The sequence below is a fragment of the Athene noctua genome, chromosome 6, assembly GCF_965140245.1.
Source record: "Athene noctua chromosome 6, bAthNoc1.hap1.1, whole genome shotgun sequence".
Lineage (NCBI taxonomy): Eukaryota > Metazoa > Chordata > Aves > Strigiformes > Strigidae > Athene > Athene noctua.
In genome coordinates this window covers 9615106-9631361 of record NC_134042.1, presented here as the reverse complement: position 1 = coordinate 9631361, position 16256 = coordinate 9615106, and the positions used below count along the sequence as shown (strand labels likewise).

At 45.2% G+C, this 16256-nt stretch overlaps 1 protein-coding gene across 4 annotated transcripts in view; it reads right to left on the bottom strand.

Annotated features, from left to right (window-relative positions):
- LRP4 (LDL receptor related protein 4) overlaps nt 1-16256 on the bottom strand; it is an 81945-nt gene that overhangs the window by 24149 nt on the left and 41540 nt on the right. For 3 of the 4 annotated variants that reach the window (XM_074909477.1, XM_074909478.1, XM_074909479.1), the window contains exons 3-8: nt 7357-7473; nt 5227-5340; nt 4674-4790; nt 2109-2237; nt 1652-1771; nt 1397-1522 (exon numbers count right to left, since the gene is read on the bottom strand). In XM_074909477.1, coding sequence (XP_074765578.1) covers nt 1397-1522; nt 1652-1771; nt 2109-2237; nt 4674-4790; nt 5227-5340; nt 7357-7473 — 723 coding nt within the window. Of the gene's footprint in view, nt 1-1396; nt 1523-1651; nt 1772-2108; nt 2238-4673; nt 4791-5226; nt 5341-7356; nt 7474-9077; nt 9166-16256 lie in introns of those variants that run through there. The other variant, XM_074909480.1, reaches the window with a different exon arrangement.

Sequence of the window (16256 nt, the reverse complement as noted above, 5' to 3'; positions counted from 1 at the left end):
AACTCTGAAACTTGGACTGCATTTGTCATATTGAACATAAAGATCCTTACATCAGCTGATCTCCTAGTATTCTAGGAATCTTCTCTCTATGGCCAATAAAAATATAATTCTGCTCTAAATCCAAGAGGTGACACAGGATTTGAACTCTTGCTATAGACACTGAGCCAGCACACGTTCTGCTTGGAAGCCCTAATTTCTACCTGCTGACTATCACCATAGACCTGATGCAGAACTGCACAATTGACCTTACAGTAACAATAGCTGTACTCAGCCACACTGGGCTTGGTTTGAGGTGGAGAGGTTGAACTTCAGAGGCTCTGAAAGCTGGACTGGGCTTCTGGGTGACAACTATTCTTTCAATACCTCTAAATACCTTTGTTATCAGGATGAGGAAACAGGGTTACCAGCTTGTCTTTAAGCACAATTGTTTTTTCCGGGACCACCATCATCTCCTGCATACTGGTACTCAAGAGAGCTGACCAATCTAGAGCAGCTGCTCTCAAATGTCTACAAAGTGTGCCTCCCCAAGTTCTCTAAGCTCAGCTGTCCTTATAGAACACCAACTCTCCCCTCCTCAACAAGCCCAAATAAATGGTACAGATTCACAAATCCCTTTTGTCACCCCTATATCCATTGTTTAAAATACACTGATCCAGAAGGATCAGTATGCACACCTGGACTCCACTCACTGGGATGCATTCATAGACCAGTACACACTATTCCTCAACAAGGCCTACAAGCATCCTGAAGGATTTAAGGAAAATAGAAGATCCTAGACATTCCTTGAATCCTACTATAAACTAGGGTCTGTTGAAACCCTCCTCTTCTCCATAACCGCTATTATATAAAAGAATGGCTATATGTGAAATGGTTACTAGAAAGAGACACTCACAAGCAAATATCTAAGGGGGAAGCTGACACCCTTCACTGCTAATACAAAGGCTTTATCTTTCACTTCCACAAAATGCCCTTTTTGTTTCCACTACCTGCTAGAATTGCTTGGCAATTCCACAAGGCAACATGAAAACTATCCAGAACTATCTAGAAGGCATGAGTTAGACATAGTCCATTTGACAGAGGTAGTAACTTTGCACACCATTAATATTTCCAAGTCTGAATGGAATCATCTCAGAGCTCTGTGGTAATTCATAGTGTAGGGTCAGGATAGAAACACACAGGGATCTGATATTTGACCAGAAAACACCATCACTTAAGTAAGTTTAAGCACACAGACCTACACCTGTTTGCAAGTGAGTAAGACAGCCTATAGATACCATTCTTTGGGAAGGACAGAAACCCTAGGCTGAACTCAGTGAAGCAATCCAAAAGAAACCTCACTACCTATCACCTCCAGGATGGAAACATTATCTATAGGCAGCAAGACAGCAGGCCAAACCTGTGTTCTCACAGTTCTCCTCATCACTGTTGTCAGAGCAGTCGTCTTCCCCATCACAACGCCAGGACAGACGGACACAGCGCCCTGATTTACAGCGGAACTGGTCAGCTGTGCACATAGATGTAGCTGAGGGACCAAGAAAGAACATTAGATGAGCAAGAAGGATCAGAAGAGACCCAATTCCAAAGCTAGCAGTCCCAAACGCTCTTTTGCATCTGCAGAAACTGAACGCTTCCACCAGTTCCCAGCACTCACTGCAGTTCCTCTCATCAGACTGGTCATCACAGTCGAAATCTCCATCACACCTCCAGCCGGCGTTAATGCACAGACCACTGTTGCACATGAACTCTCCAGAGCGACAAGGCTGGTGAGATGCTGCAGAGATGGTAAAGAATATAAAGACCAAACTCAGACCAGTGTAACATCCCCAAAACCCCCAGCACCACCCTTACATTCCTCTATTGTGGAACTTGGTCCTGAATAGATTCCTCCTGGAAACTGCTTTAATTCCTGTATGCAGAAGTGTGTTGACTACACAGTTCCCATCACTATTCTTACTTCCCCGAGTTAAAAAATAAATACTGAAAGAGCCAGTTTAAGTGTGAACAATTAGATTTGTGTCTACACTGCAACCCCTCTCCAGCCAATGCAAAATCCATTTAGTTTTCCAACTCAGATGCTTGAACCAGTGTATGACCCTGCACTAACTTACAGCAGTCAGATTCATCAGACCAGTCGCCACAGTCATCGTCGCCATCACAGTGGTAGATGTCCAAGATGCAGCGTCCATATGCACACTGGAACTCCTCCAAGCTGCAGGTGGCAGCTGGAACATCTGATGCTAACAAGGGAATCAATGAAAAAACGCCTGAGGTGACAGCGCACAACCCAGTTTAGATGCAATCTTCTCAGTCTAATAACAGACTAGCAAGTATTCAGTGGAAAGGTTTTGGAAATTACTAGCCATTGTTGCATCTCTGCATGACTTGTATTACTGAAAGGAACTTGAATGCTGTTTGTGCTTCACTGAGAGGCAGGTTAAACCTATGAAGAGATCCGTGCAGACAATTCACAAAAAAATAAATCATTAAAAAACAATAATTAAAAAAATAACACAGGAAGTTAGTCTAGAAACACTAACTTTTCAAGAGCCATCAAGCTCTAGAGAAGGAAACATCTATGAAGAAAGAAGTGTTGATGGGAAAGCAATAAAAAAGATCCAGAAGTGTCACCTTCCATCTTATGCTGGAGACACTATGTCTTAGTGCCCTCCAGAAAGTGTTAAAATTATTCATTAAACCTGAAAAATAAAGATACCACCTTGGGGAAGCTTTATATTAAGGATTGAGGCACGTCAGAATGCAAGGTTAAAGTCTGTAATGATTCCTTTAACATTTTAACAAAAATAATCACTTGAAGACCAAAGGAAACAAGCAAGCAACAAGGTGCCCAGGACTGCACCTAACTTCTGAGGATTTCCCCTAACTTTTCTCTCAAGCAGTCACCAAAACAAACCGTGTCTTATCAGTAGGGAGCACTGCCACACAGATGACCCTGGGCAAAGCCCAACAAACTTACAGTCAAGGATTTACCCACTGTTCTCTGTTCAACAGTATATTATGTGGGAAGGGATGAAGAATATTTTGATTCCCACACAACAGAATCTGATACCCCTTCTCATTCTATCTGGAGAATGAACTGCATATTTCAGGCATATGAATCTCCCAACTGAGAAGTTCTGAAAATAAATTCATTAACCAAAAAGAAAGACTGAGGGTCTGGGAAGTGAACTACACTGGCCTCTCCAACCTGAAGTAGTGGGCACAGCCTGCAGGCATGCAGTAAGAGCTTTAGTCCAGTGAATATCCAGTGGCTGGATACTAAAATGCGTGTTAACGTGTGCTTTGACAAAGGAGCCTGAAAGGGGTGTTTGGATCTCTTTGAGGAGAAAACGGTCAGTGACTTAAAATCTCATGGAATGTGATTCAATTATAACACACACACCCCCGAAAGAAACATACATGCACAAAAAACCCCCCACAAAAAGCAACAATGGAGTCCCACCTTGTCCTAGATGAATGACAAGCAGGACTGGAGATAAGGAAAATATGACAACCACATGGAGGAAGATAAGAGAATGGGAGGTAGCCAAACTGAGCTTCTTAGTGAGCTACTTAAAATGCCTTATAGGGACATATGCCAGGCAAGACCAGAGAAGCGTTCCAGCTCAGAGGAGCCAGGGCATCAGTTCTGAGTGCCCCTCCACTCCCATAGGATGCAAGGTTAAACATCTCCCCTTCTCGAGGGTCTATTCAGGGCCTATGGAGAAGTGACATGCAAGGGAGTGAGAAAGGGAGAAGGGGAAAGGAAAGGGAGAGAGCTGGCTTCCTCTTAGAGCCCTTTCCTGGCTCAGAAATGTTTGCAGCCCCTGGCTCCCTGCCAACTCTCATTATCTGGAGAGATAAAAGACAACTCCCCCATGCATCCACTCCCCCTGCCCTTCAGGAGCTGGCGGCCCTGATCCCCCCCTCCCAGAGCCTTTTGAAGTTTCCTGCTATCTAGAACAAATTTTGCAAAATGCCTTTGAGAGCAGGGTGGGGGAAGGGACCACTGCAACTGCCACAGACACCAACAGTGCTCACAGACACAGGAGAGAATCAGTGGGGGTTAGGAAGGGACATAATAGACTCCTGTCCCTCTTGCTACAAGCCTGTGAAGATGGAAGAGAAAACAACTGCTGTGGTCTCTCACAGGCCCCCTTCCCCATCAGTCACTTTTCAAACAATGTTCTGCATAAAGCACCCGAATGAAGAGAGGTTGGTCAGGCAGGCAGCCCCCACAGTGTGCCAGCCGGGGACGTGCAGTCCCTGAGGATGCCGTCAGTGGGCAGAGCCCCCCCGAGAAATTTCAGGCAGGAATCAGACAAGAGGAAAGTGAAGGGAACAGTTTCATCACCTTACCCCCTGCTGTCCAACTCCTACAGCTCTATACAGAGCTGCATTCAGTAAAGCATAAGCCTTCTGCTCTGACTCAAGGTCACAGAGCCATGGAAGGAACAGAGAAGCAGCCAGGCACAGAAGAAGTATGCCTGTGAGGTAACACAAGAGATAGGCCATTCTCTTGTGCCCTCTGGGGTAGGCAACAGAAGGCAGCATAGCTGCCAGTACAGGCAGGACTAACTCAGTTTTGATCTCTGCTGCAAAAAAATGTGCCAAACGCCAAGCAGCAGGTCCAAAAGGGCTATTTCCTGTGGTTACAAAGCATGGAGAGCACTTACGGCAGTTCTCTTCATCAGAGCCATCCTTGCAGTCTGTGTCACCATCACAGAACCAGTGCTCAGCTATGCAGCTACCGTCGCTGCAACGGAACTCCTTCTCCGAGCACTTTCTCATATCTGCAGAGACAGCAATGCAAATAAAGCCTTGGCTTTTCTCAAGAGTACACAGGAAACAACTGCACCACGCTCCTGAAGCTCCTAGGGCACCCACAAACAAGACTGCTCATTAAACCATACATACCCGTGCCATGCAGTGCCTGAGCAAAACCAGCATTTAACACAGAGTGCTGGATTCAAAAGGAATCCACGGGACTTCATAATGGCATGTCAACGAATAACAGGTCTCAAGTGATTTTTGCCTGGCAGGTAAGCCATACAGCCCAAGGGCCCAAGCAGCCAGCCCTGAGAATGAAACATCCTACAAGCTCAGCCCAGACGAGCCAGCTGTTAGCCCTCGACATGCCCAGGGGATCCTAGAACTGCACAGGCTAGAGTCTGTGCAACCGCTTTTAAAGCACTGGCAGGGCAGTATTTGTAGGGCCACATTACTCACCACACTGCTCATCGCTGTTGTCACCACAGTCATTGTCACCATCACAGTGCCACAGGCTGCGGATGCAGTATCCATTCTGACATGAGAACTCATCTTCCTCACATTCTCGTGGAGCTGCAGGGACACAATCGAGGTAAGTTGAAGGCAAGTCAAGAAGATATACCTTACAGAACACCAAATCTATGACATGTTACAAATCGAGCAACATCATGCTCCAAGGACACTGCGAAGTTGGAGAGCTGATTGCCCTTCCCCTAACAATACCAGGAGGGCCACTGTGAGATCTCTCAAGTGTCTCCCTGCTGCTCCTCCACAAGTCAATAGTACAGACTCTAAAACTTGAGAACACAGGTTGGAGAAAGTACCTGGAACAGAGAGAGCGAGCCACCCACCCTGTGCTGGTACTCTAGCACAGCCTCAAGCCAGGTTCAAGAGATCCCTGCACAGAAAAAAGGCAATCCAGGTCTCTTTTTAAAGGAATTAATAGGCCCTCTCATTATCTAACAAATAATTGCTGGTAGAATTACACCTCCACCTTCTTTTCACAACAATGCCAAAGCTATCTTCAAAGGAAAGGAAATGAAATGCTCATTGAAAAGGGAGAAAGAAAACTTAAACTTCCTCTTCTGAACCCCTCAGTATTTGCAGCCTCATTCTGCCCTCTTTACCAGTCTTCTAAGGAAGCTTGTCTGCAGACTAGTGAGGAAAGGGACTGCAAATTAGCACCTGAGGACCTCAATCCAACAGAAACCCTTCCTATGGTTACGTGCCAGTCTGAACAAGCCCCTAGGAGTCTCTTATTCAGAGTCTTGCCTGCCTTCTTCCATTAGTCTCCAAATCTTTTGATCACAGCCTTCTCCACTATTGTCTTAGATATTAGGACATTACAACTTTTTCTGAAAAACAGAAGGCCAAACAGACCCAAACCTATACCTTTCTTTCATCAAAATCTTTGAATAGACTGAAAAACTGAGCTTAGTCCTACAATCCAGAGGATCACACAGGATGTCAAACCCCTGAACCTCTCTTCCCAGCCCTCTGCACAAAAGGGCAGGCAAAGATCAGAGGCATACTGATCAAAAAGTGAATCCATTTCCACTCAAGTATTGCACATGGAATACTTTAGAGCCAGGAGCTTTATTTCTGCACTTCTTGAGATGTGATTCCTCCATCAGAGCCACCATGGAGCACCATGCACACAACTTCTGTAGAATTCAAGGGCTGTAAAGCGATGCTTATCTCAAGCTGAGAAAACAGTTTCACTCCTACCGCAGCCTGATGCCAGCCCCAGCAACCAGTGCAGTTTCAGAGAAGCTGGAGCTCCAGTGCTACATAACACACTGGTTCTCTGGGATATGCTGCCAAGTATAGACCTGACAATTTGCTGTGGAGTAGTCGTATCCCTGAACACCTTTTGCTAATGGAAGCCAACCACAAGTAACCCTTGTCCTCAACACCAAAGGGGGAAAGGAGGGGGCTGAACTCCAAAGACTCAGGCAAAATCCCCTCCATTTTAATAATCTGTAGAAGCACAACAGCAATGCTCACAGCTAGCAGTCTGCCATGGCAGCTCTTTTGGTGCCTCACATGGCAGCAGACACTCAGCTTGCAGGGTAACCAGTCCCTGTGTGGGCTGCATCCCTACAGCACCTCCCTCTCCTCAGGGAGCTCTGTTTGAAGGGAGAGGATGCTGGGGACAGCCCAGCATAGCAGAAAAGTCAGACAGTGGAACCTGAGGCCACAGGAAGTCAGCCAGACAGGCAGTTCGGAAGGATTTGGCAGGGGTTAGGTGTTTCCATGATCAGGGGAGGACACGAAGAGCTCAGCTCAGGGAAGTGCTTCATGGGACATTAACTAGCAAAGCTGCAGGGCATAAACAGTTCTCCAGCTGGATGGAGAAGCATCCCCTCCCCCAGAAGACACAGCTGAACAGTAAGCCAGGTGCCAAGGTGGCAGAGCTTACGGACATCAAGTACACACCTCTGCCAGCAGCAGGATATAGCTTATTACAAGCCAAAGATCTGATTCAGTAGATAAACTCTTACATTCCTGTAATAAAAAGGGTCAGCTTTCCCCAGCCATGGCAGGCAGGCACTTCACCCACCCTCTCCCCTCAGAGAGGTGACTTACGGCAGTCCTGTTCATCAGAATCATCCTCACAGTCATTGTCTCCATCGCAGACCCACGACCGGCGGATGCACTTCCCGTTGTCACAGTGGAAGTCCAAGGGGGAGCAGGTGGGCAGCACTGCAACAGCAAAGAAATACCTCATGGAGCTACAGCCAGCTTCCTTCCTGAAAGCAAGATTCCTTCCCTCCTGAATGAGGGGGTTACACCTCTTAGAAACAAAAGACATAAAATTTCAAGTTACAAGGAAGAGCTGTTCCTCAGTGGGGGGGCAGGGTAGGTCTGCAGCTTGGCAGTCTCTCCTCCCCAGAGAAGCACTGACCTTTCCACAAGGAAGTAGCCACCAACATTCCCCCACTGAGTTCCTTGTTTCTCTTTCATCAGCAAGCCTGCTGTCCTCCCATAACTGCAATTGTTTTATAATAAGCAAAATTACATTATCACCATCTTTCCTGCACACTTCCCAGTGCAGTCCATCCTGGTTTTATTATGCAGCGAGTTCTTTAGAGTGAGAACTATCAGAAGCAATGTTTTGGGGAACAGGACTTTGCAAGGTACACGCTACAGGGTGTTTTCCAGCACAGGGACTCTGCCAGCATTTCTGTCTTACAAACCTCCAAGGAGAAGCTTAGAGGCAGGAATCCACGCCTGGGGATAATTTGCTGTACCTCAGGCATGGGCAATAGAGTCTAAACCCTGCTAGAGGTCTCCAAAAGGGACGGAGGAGGTGGGCAGCCATGGGATGATGCTTGCCTACACAGGAGTCTGCTGGCAGTGAATGGGAACCACAAATCCACAGTGTTTGAAGAGGCTTGGAGCCACAAAGCTAGAATTCAAGAGGGAGCATCAGCCCTGTCCTTCCCCCCACAGATGAGAGGAACACTCAACCCCAGGAGGTTCATGCTTTTAAATGCTGCCAGCTGTGGTAAGGAAGGGGCTGCACAAGACTGTTCCTGACAGGTGTGTTCTCCAAACAACAACGTTTGCTCAGCAGTGCAAGGGGGTAAGGGCTGGAGAGGCCAGCGCCTGAAACCCTTTCATCCCAGCCCAAGCTTGCCGACAGCATTGCCCATCTGTCACCAGGCGGACCAGCCCTTTTCTGTTATGCTGCTACTTTTTCCCCTGCCAACACTACCCTGGAGGTGGGAGCACAAGCGGAGGGAGGCAGGTAAAAGAAGAAGGTGAAGACAGCAGCCACATACACAAGGAGGAGGATTTAATAAGGAGAACAAATTGTCACATTTTCAGCTTTTCCAGCTTCTCCAACCCTTCATTTCCTCTTGGCCCAGGACTGCTGCCACTGTCCTGTGAAAGCAGCATGGATTAAACTATACAGAATCATTCACTGCTCTTTATAGCAAGTCCTCCAACACTTCTCATCAAGGACCTGTACAAAAAGCCGCCTACCCTAAGAATACTAGAGCAGTTAAATTCAGACTTGCTCTAATATATCTTTTCTTAACCACAAATTCGGATCATCTTCTCAGCCATTCACGCAGTACAGCAGGCATAGGCATCTCTGCATCTGAGAATACATCACAGCAGATACCACCACTCTCAACACTGAACCTCGCTCTAGGTGACAAAATACAGAATCCGGCACTGGCCCTTAGGAAAAGGTTCTTCCCATCATGTCCCGGATGCCCCATGCAGGTATATGTGCAGGTCAGAGCCAGCTATTTCTAGGCTCCAGAAAGGTATGAAGGACAAGGAAGCATACAAACCTGTATTTTCACCCCACAGATTTGAGCACTCCCTGCTCTTCCAGCGGCTCACCTGGTTCCTTACATTGTGCTTTCTCTGAGCTCCCCTGTGCTGCTGCATCAAAATAGAGAGGGAGCTCCCCCTTCTTTAGCAGGGCAGGCAGAAGGGGAAAACACTCCAGTTCTCAAACTCTGCTTCCAAACAAAACCAAGACAGATCTTTGGATTCAGAGGGTCAGTCCCACAGATCAGCCCTCTCTCCCCCAAGCACACTGAGCAAACCTTTCCTGGCCTCAGCTGCAGTTTCAGGACTAAGACCATCCCCCCCGACATATGCTTTTCTGTTTGCTCTCCCCAGTCCCAGCATGACTAATCACCAAAGGACTGCACAGGAGCCACCTGGAAGGGAATTTCCATGCTGACTCTCCAGGGGAGAATTCTTCAGGCTCCCAGAGGGTTAGGCCATTAGCGCTGGTTCAGAGCCGATACCATTATCCCACTGAACTGCTGGATCCCTTCATGAGCTAAGGACACAAAATTAAATTCCACCCCTGCAGGGAGCAGTTCAGCCAATTTCATACTCCCCCTAAATATAAAAATTGAGCTTCAAACACAAGGGAGGGGGAGCAGGGGAAAGAGGCCGAAACACAAACTGCCACATACAAAGGAGGACCTAATTCCCACCCCAGCAGACTGTAAGTGTGTGCCAGCCCAGACAACACCAGGGGGGAGGTAAATCCCCTTCTACGGGAGCTCTCCTTTAAAGGAGGAAGAAAAAACACTAACCCACTTTAAGATAAAAAAACCTAATGAATGAAGGCTGATGTCTCACAGAGCAGAGGAACTGCCAATGGGATCAGGGCAGGGATCCACGTAAACTCGTAACCTGAATCTAATAATGGTCAGAAACAGATGCTTCAAAGGAAAATGCAAGAGATTCTGGGAGCAGCTTTCACATGGGGGCAGTCTCTTCCTAAGGCCCTCTTCCCAGCTCTGCTCCCCCAAGCCACGATCCCTTCTCTCCATTAAAAACTGCCTACACAAAAACATTCCCGTGTTTCCTTCTACTCATTCCAAACACATCAGGCTTTAGTTCCACTGTACACCCCTTTCCTTAAGGGTTGTTATTATTCAGCCCTTCTGTTGGTCATTTATTACTTCATATTTTGATGAATTTTATTCCTATGGAGTTAAAGCTGAGGGCGCACCACTAGCCTAGAGTTAACTTCAGTACTGTTGTAAATATATCCAAAGTGTTTGGAAACTTGAAGTTAAGAGGAAATTCAAAAGTTAAGGGGTCACACTTAGGACATTCAAACAACCTCCACTATATTTTGCCCTGAAATCATGGAGCAGCTATACAATGTGTAAGTGTATTTAACTCATATAACTCACATTAAAAACCGCACTTTCATGGTCAAGAGTACATGGCAACACAAATGAGGCAGCAGGAACTTCTTTCACAGCCAGAGATGGAGCAAGACTTCTCAGGACAAGCTGGATTAGCATCTAGAAGACTGGAAACAGAACCCCTGTATTCTCTTCTCAGTTTGATATTGATACTTGCATGACAATGGGACAGTTCTGTCTCTGTAGCCCCACTTCCCCAACTTGTAAAATGAAGGATATTTATTATTTCCTAAGAAAGCTCTAAATCCTTCTTAGGCACCACTTCCACTGGTGAGAAAGTAATTGCAGATTGCAGCAACACACTTTCACCACTATTCGTAGCAGGATTAGGTAATGCAACAGAAACACAGTTAAACCTCATCCCCCCCCTTCCCTGCTCAATTCCAGGGATCTCTCTAGATCTGTGCAAAGAAACAATATTTTCTTAGAAGAGAGGTGCAAAGGCAAGTCTGAGGATGGAGTTGAAGACAGAAAAAATGCCCAGATAGGGACTAACCCGCCTCCCCAGGCAGAGCAGAGAGTCAGGATGAGGAACAAGCCCAAGGAAGGGGAGCCGGTGGGAAGAGCTGGGCTGCGCAGGGATAGCCCAAGAGAGCACATCTGTCAACTGACAACGAGCAACACAAAAAGGCCTTTGAACTTCCAACCATTTCCCCGAGCTCATCCCTCTGCATGGTCACACTGGACATCATCCAAGGTTTCAGCAAAGCTAGGTCTATCATAAGCCTGCTATTCCTCCCCCCTCTCCCAACTCCTATTACACAGGGCGCTCTTTTATGGCCGAGCAGAAGGGGAAGGGGGAGGGCAGGGGAAAAAGGAAGTTTATAAGGTGAAACGCAGACTGAATCACGTCCCACTGTCCTTTGAACACTTTATCCCTGTTGTTTGTGGTGAGCAGGTTGCTTTGTACCCAAGGACAGTGAGCAACTGGTGTTCACAGCCCTGGAGCACAGCCGTTTGAACAATACTGCTTGTTTAATTAGACAACCTCTTGGTCATGTGAAGAATGATAATTTAATTTTAAAAAGAAATACAAACAAAAAATAAATTCATGCTACCTATATTAGAAACAACTGCAGCCTGACCCCCAGCTATGTCCACACTTGTGCATGTGTATGAGAACATACATACACACAAACATAGATCTGTAGCACAGTGGGCAGTAAGTCCAGAAACAAAAATAAAGGACATTAGTGCACTCTCAGAAATAAATAGGAGACGCTGAATTTTACTAACTACATTTTGGAAAACCTAGTTTCAGAATAGCATAAAATGTTTCCAATCACACTGCTGTTCAGTATTTAAGGATGTTTGCTGGTCAAAAGAAAAAAAAAAGAAAAAAATTAAAAATAGTATCGGCACCCAATCTTTCACAGCCCTTTGATCACAAGTGCTCTGCCTGAGGCGGCACTGCATTAATTCTGACGCCTTTTAAAGGAAACACACATACTCCAAGTCCAATAAAATTACAAGCATGGTTGTAGATATGGAACTGGTGTCTTTCCGAGAGAAACTCTTGTCAAGAGTTCCTAATTAGTAAAACTTGTAGAAGGTAAGCTTCACCTGAGCTCTTGCAACTGATCTCAAGACTGGTGATTAAGTGAAAGGCAGAGGCAAGATGATTTTTTCAAAGTTTCCATTCATTTTAGCAAAAGACCGCTGAGATTTTTATCCTCACATCACCTCAAAAAATTTTGTTGTGAGACTGATAAGCAGGCCATACTGATAGCCTCATTCCTGGCAAGGTAGGGACCCTTTTCTGTGCTTGAATGAGTTGTAGTTCAACAGGTACTGCCTAAATTGCACAGTGAGATGAGAAACAACAGACTGCTTTCAGTGAGCTTTAAGGTAAAAGGAAGAAATGCTTCTTCAGTCCCTTTCAATTAAAAAGTACTGTACAACGGTGCATGGAGCTAAGCAAGCAAGTCTGTGTCCCAAGGTGCTACACATGTAGAAGCTGATTGGGTATGATACAGATCCAAAATTCAGAGTAAGAAGGCTCTACCAGGGAATGGTTACGAGGGGATTTGGTGTATCTTAGGAGAAACTGAACTATTTATCAATCCTCAGGCCAAGTTTACTCAGTTGTCCTTTCACCCTTGCCACAGGAAGTAAGACTCATTCACACCACCCTGGACTTCAAAGCGCATGCAGGAGGGCAGAATGAAAACCATTCCTCTGCTCGCATGCGGCTTTCGTTAGGGACAGTCCAAAGCAGCCTCTGTTGGCACAAGGCAGGAAGGCAACTGAGCTACTCTGTGCATGTGAGCAAGGGCTTCCAAGCCAGACGCTGTCAGCAAGCCAGGGAGCAGACACCAGAGAAAGTCTATGAAGCTGGCATGACAGCTGGGAGGTTGCTTATTACTATTATTACTACAGCACTCTGGCTTGTAAACATGATCCGGAGCAGGAAGCAAACATGTCACGGAATAATTGGCTCCCATCACAGCAGGACTTCAGATTTGCAAGAAAAACAGTTCCTGTCACAGCGAGGTAAGCAGAGGCAGGGCTCTCCCAAAAATGATACGAAAATACCTATGAGAGACAGACATTCCAAGGACACCAATACATGTGAAAAACATCTGGGGTGCACAGAAAGGGTAACAATTGAGGAAAAACAGTGCAACTGACCAAAAAGTGGGCATTTGTTTTATAGTTTGTAACAGAACACCAAAAAAAAAAAAAAAAAATCAAAACCCCAAACCCACACATTTTAAGAATTTACACCAAAACTAAAAATCTCACAAAAGGAAGAAGTGTTCCCTGTGTCTGCTCTTGTTTTCCATAGCTGCAGATCCTCTCACTCACTGCCAAGTATCTTGCTGCTCCCCCATTTTTTTTCTTCACACAATATATTTCAAGCTATCTGTCATTCTTTAACTGAAATGATAAATTACGAGTTCAAGGCAAAAAAATTGCATTAATATAGAATTTAGTAAACTCCAATCAACTACTCAAGCATATGCAGTGCTACACAGACCCAGAAGCAAGATTAAACTTTGACTTGCTAAAGTAATTTTCACTTTTCCCCCCACCCTGTGTTTCTTTCTTGCTTGATTAGGGGTCCAGCAGCCCAGTGTCTTCCCATTCTCTCAAGGAAGTAGACAGAACTCTCTCAGGAACTCATTCTTGTTGTTGTATCAGCTTACAGTATACATATGAGCTGACACACTGAGGAAAAGTAGACCTTAAAACAAGCATGGTTGCCATCTCTGGCAAGTTAGGACATTCACAGGAGAAAAAAGAAAATCATGTAACTCTAAAATTAACTTGCAGCAGAGCAGTGGAAATGTGGGATCCCTTGCAATTGCTTCTGTTCACTCTTCTGATCAGACTTCTACTTGAGGATATTATAATTCCTGTCTTTAAAACTCAGAGCTGTACTTCTATACACTGCTGAAAAAAAATCCCAACAGCTTTAGCATCTCAGAAGAGTCTAAGTGGTTGCAGAGACTTAGGTTCATGAATCAGAACAGACCACTGGACTTACCCCAGCTTGAAGACTAGCCCCATGGTTTTTGAGGAATCTCACTAATTTTTTAACTAGTCCTTTAATATACCTGGGGCTTGTACGATGACTTCATCAGGACAACCCAAACCTACAGCTCCGTATTTGTATTAAAAAGAAATTCACCGATTTCAGACCTGGTTTAAGTCAATAAATCGAATTCAAAACAGAGAACACTCTATGCATGCCACAGACAGATAAGGAAGAAAATCTGTGAAGTGACCATTCTCATGTACTATGTGCGAGCATCAGTGCTGATTTGTGAGGAGCTTAAATTGATTTAAAGTTCAAGCTGCTGTATGAGCCAAGGGGCTCATACCCCACCCCTGTGCTCTTGCATTCCTGCTGCCTTCTTTATGGCACAGTCAGCAAACAGATCAAATGGAAAGTTAACCCCAGAAATGAGTACACCTTCACAAGGCTCCTGGATGCCAAACAAAAGAGAGAGATTTAGCAAGCGATCCACTCTAGCAAAAAGTTTCAGTGCCATAATAACTAAGCAATACAGAAAATAGCACAGACAGCTACCAAAAACCTACACTGTGGAGCTGACCTAGTTCTTGCAAGCTAACAATAATATATCACATACCTGGACTCATAATGAGCAGCTACTCAGAGCAAGATTCAGCAGGCTTAATGGAATAAGTGTTCCTAGGGCCCCTCCACTGTAACCTTGCACGTGTGTGCTGAAGCCAGGCACTTAATTCTATAGAGTCCTTAGCCCCATTGCTCAACTTCCATTCTTGCTTTCTTCTTTCCACTAAATAGCACTCTGAGTACTTCTGGCTGTCAGCTGAAAAAGTTCTATTTGTATTTATTCTACTACAAAGCAGTATTTTAAAAGGCAGCTCATATTTTAGTCCTTCCCCTTGAGTCATTTTTCTACTCTGTATAAATGGAGCTATCTCCCCTCCCATCTAATCAAGCCTACTGTCCTCTGTACACGCTAGCTTACCTCTCTCTCTAAATTGCAGAGACCTACAGTACAAGTCATATTCTGAATGAGAGGTTTAAGCATTCCTATCTGACATGTGCTGTTTTCTAGGCAGCTCCCTTTGCTCCCGTCTTATTCCACCCTTTGCCTTGTTAGAAACTGAAAATTGAAGAAAGGCAGAAGTCAAACCCAGTTCCTACATTCTCTGCCTCTACTTTATATACTTCCCAACCTCCAGTGCCTAAGAGTATCAGCAGGTTGATCACAGTTCACTGCTAGTCCCTACTTTGCACAGCTTCCATTCAAATCCATATGGGCCAGATTTCCTCAATATATTAGGGATACACCATAACCACAGCTTTACCATGCAAGACCAAAAGTTTCGTCTTGCCGAGGCCATGGAGAGAGACATGATGCAACAGCAAATGCCACGAGAAGAGTGTAACTACATAGCATGCAAGTAAATGCTCTTCCTCAGAAGACAAATCTGCCTGTTTGCAGTACAAAGACATCCCAAACAAGAGGTGGCATATTAATCTTCCAACAGCCCTCAGTGGATTTTCCATCCATGAACTTGTTAGATTGCTTTCTGAGAATGTTTGAAGTCTCAGAATCAATGTTTTGTGGCAAGGAGATCCACAACTTAAGTATATGTTGCATGAACAAGCAACTCTTGTTAGCTTTGAACCAACTCCTGACAGTTCTGTGGAAAGTCTTATCCCTCCTGCCCCCCAATCCTACCATGCCTGCTTAGCTTAAAAACCCTTGTTGCCGGACTTTGTTGAAGACAAAGTAGACCTTATCAACAAGTACCCCTTTTCTAAATTGTTACTGATTCTTTCAGTGTTACAATAGATTTGTGAAGCATGACTTCTCCTTACAAACACCCCCCCCCCCAAACCAAAACAACATACCAAAAAAATTCCCCCCCAAACAACCCCTAACTTCTACCACCACCACAAAAACCCACCAAAAAAATCCCCACCTTCCTCTGTGCTCAGTAAGAAGCCAGCAAAACCAGTTTAATTATTGGATATGCCTTACCTCCCCAAGCCCCTCACTCTTATCAACTTCTCCTTTTTCAACCTATGCAGTTGAATACAATCTCCCCTCTCCTGCTCTTTTGAGATTTTCATACTATTTCTTCAGTTCCCTGATCCTCATCTCCCCTTTCTTAAGCATGGCAAGTTCTCAAATTTGCACTTTTCTCCATTGGATGTAAACATGTAGGTTTTCCTTCCTCCTTCTTCGATTTCTCCAGTTAAGGTCACTTCCTTGCCCAATAACCCTTTCACTAATCTTCTTTAAACCTTTAAGCATGGATCACCTCAGTTTGGAGGTAAGCTAT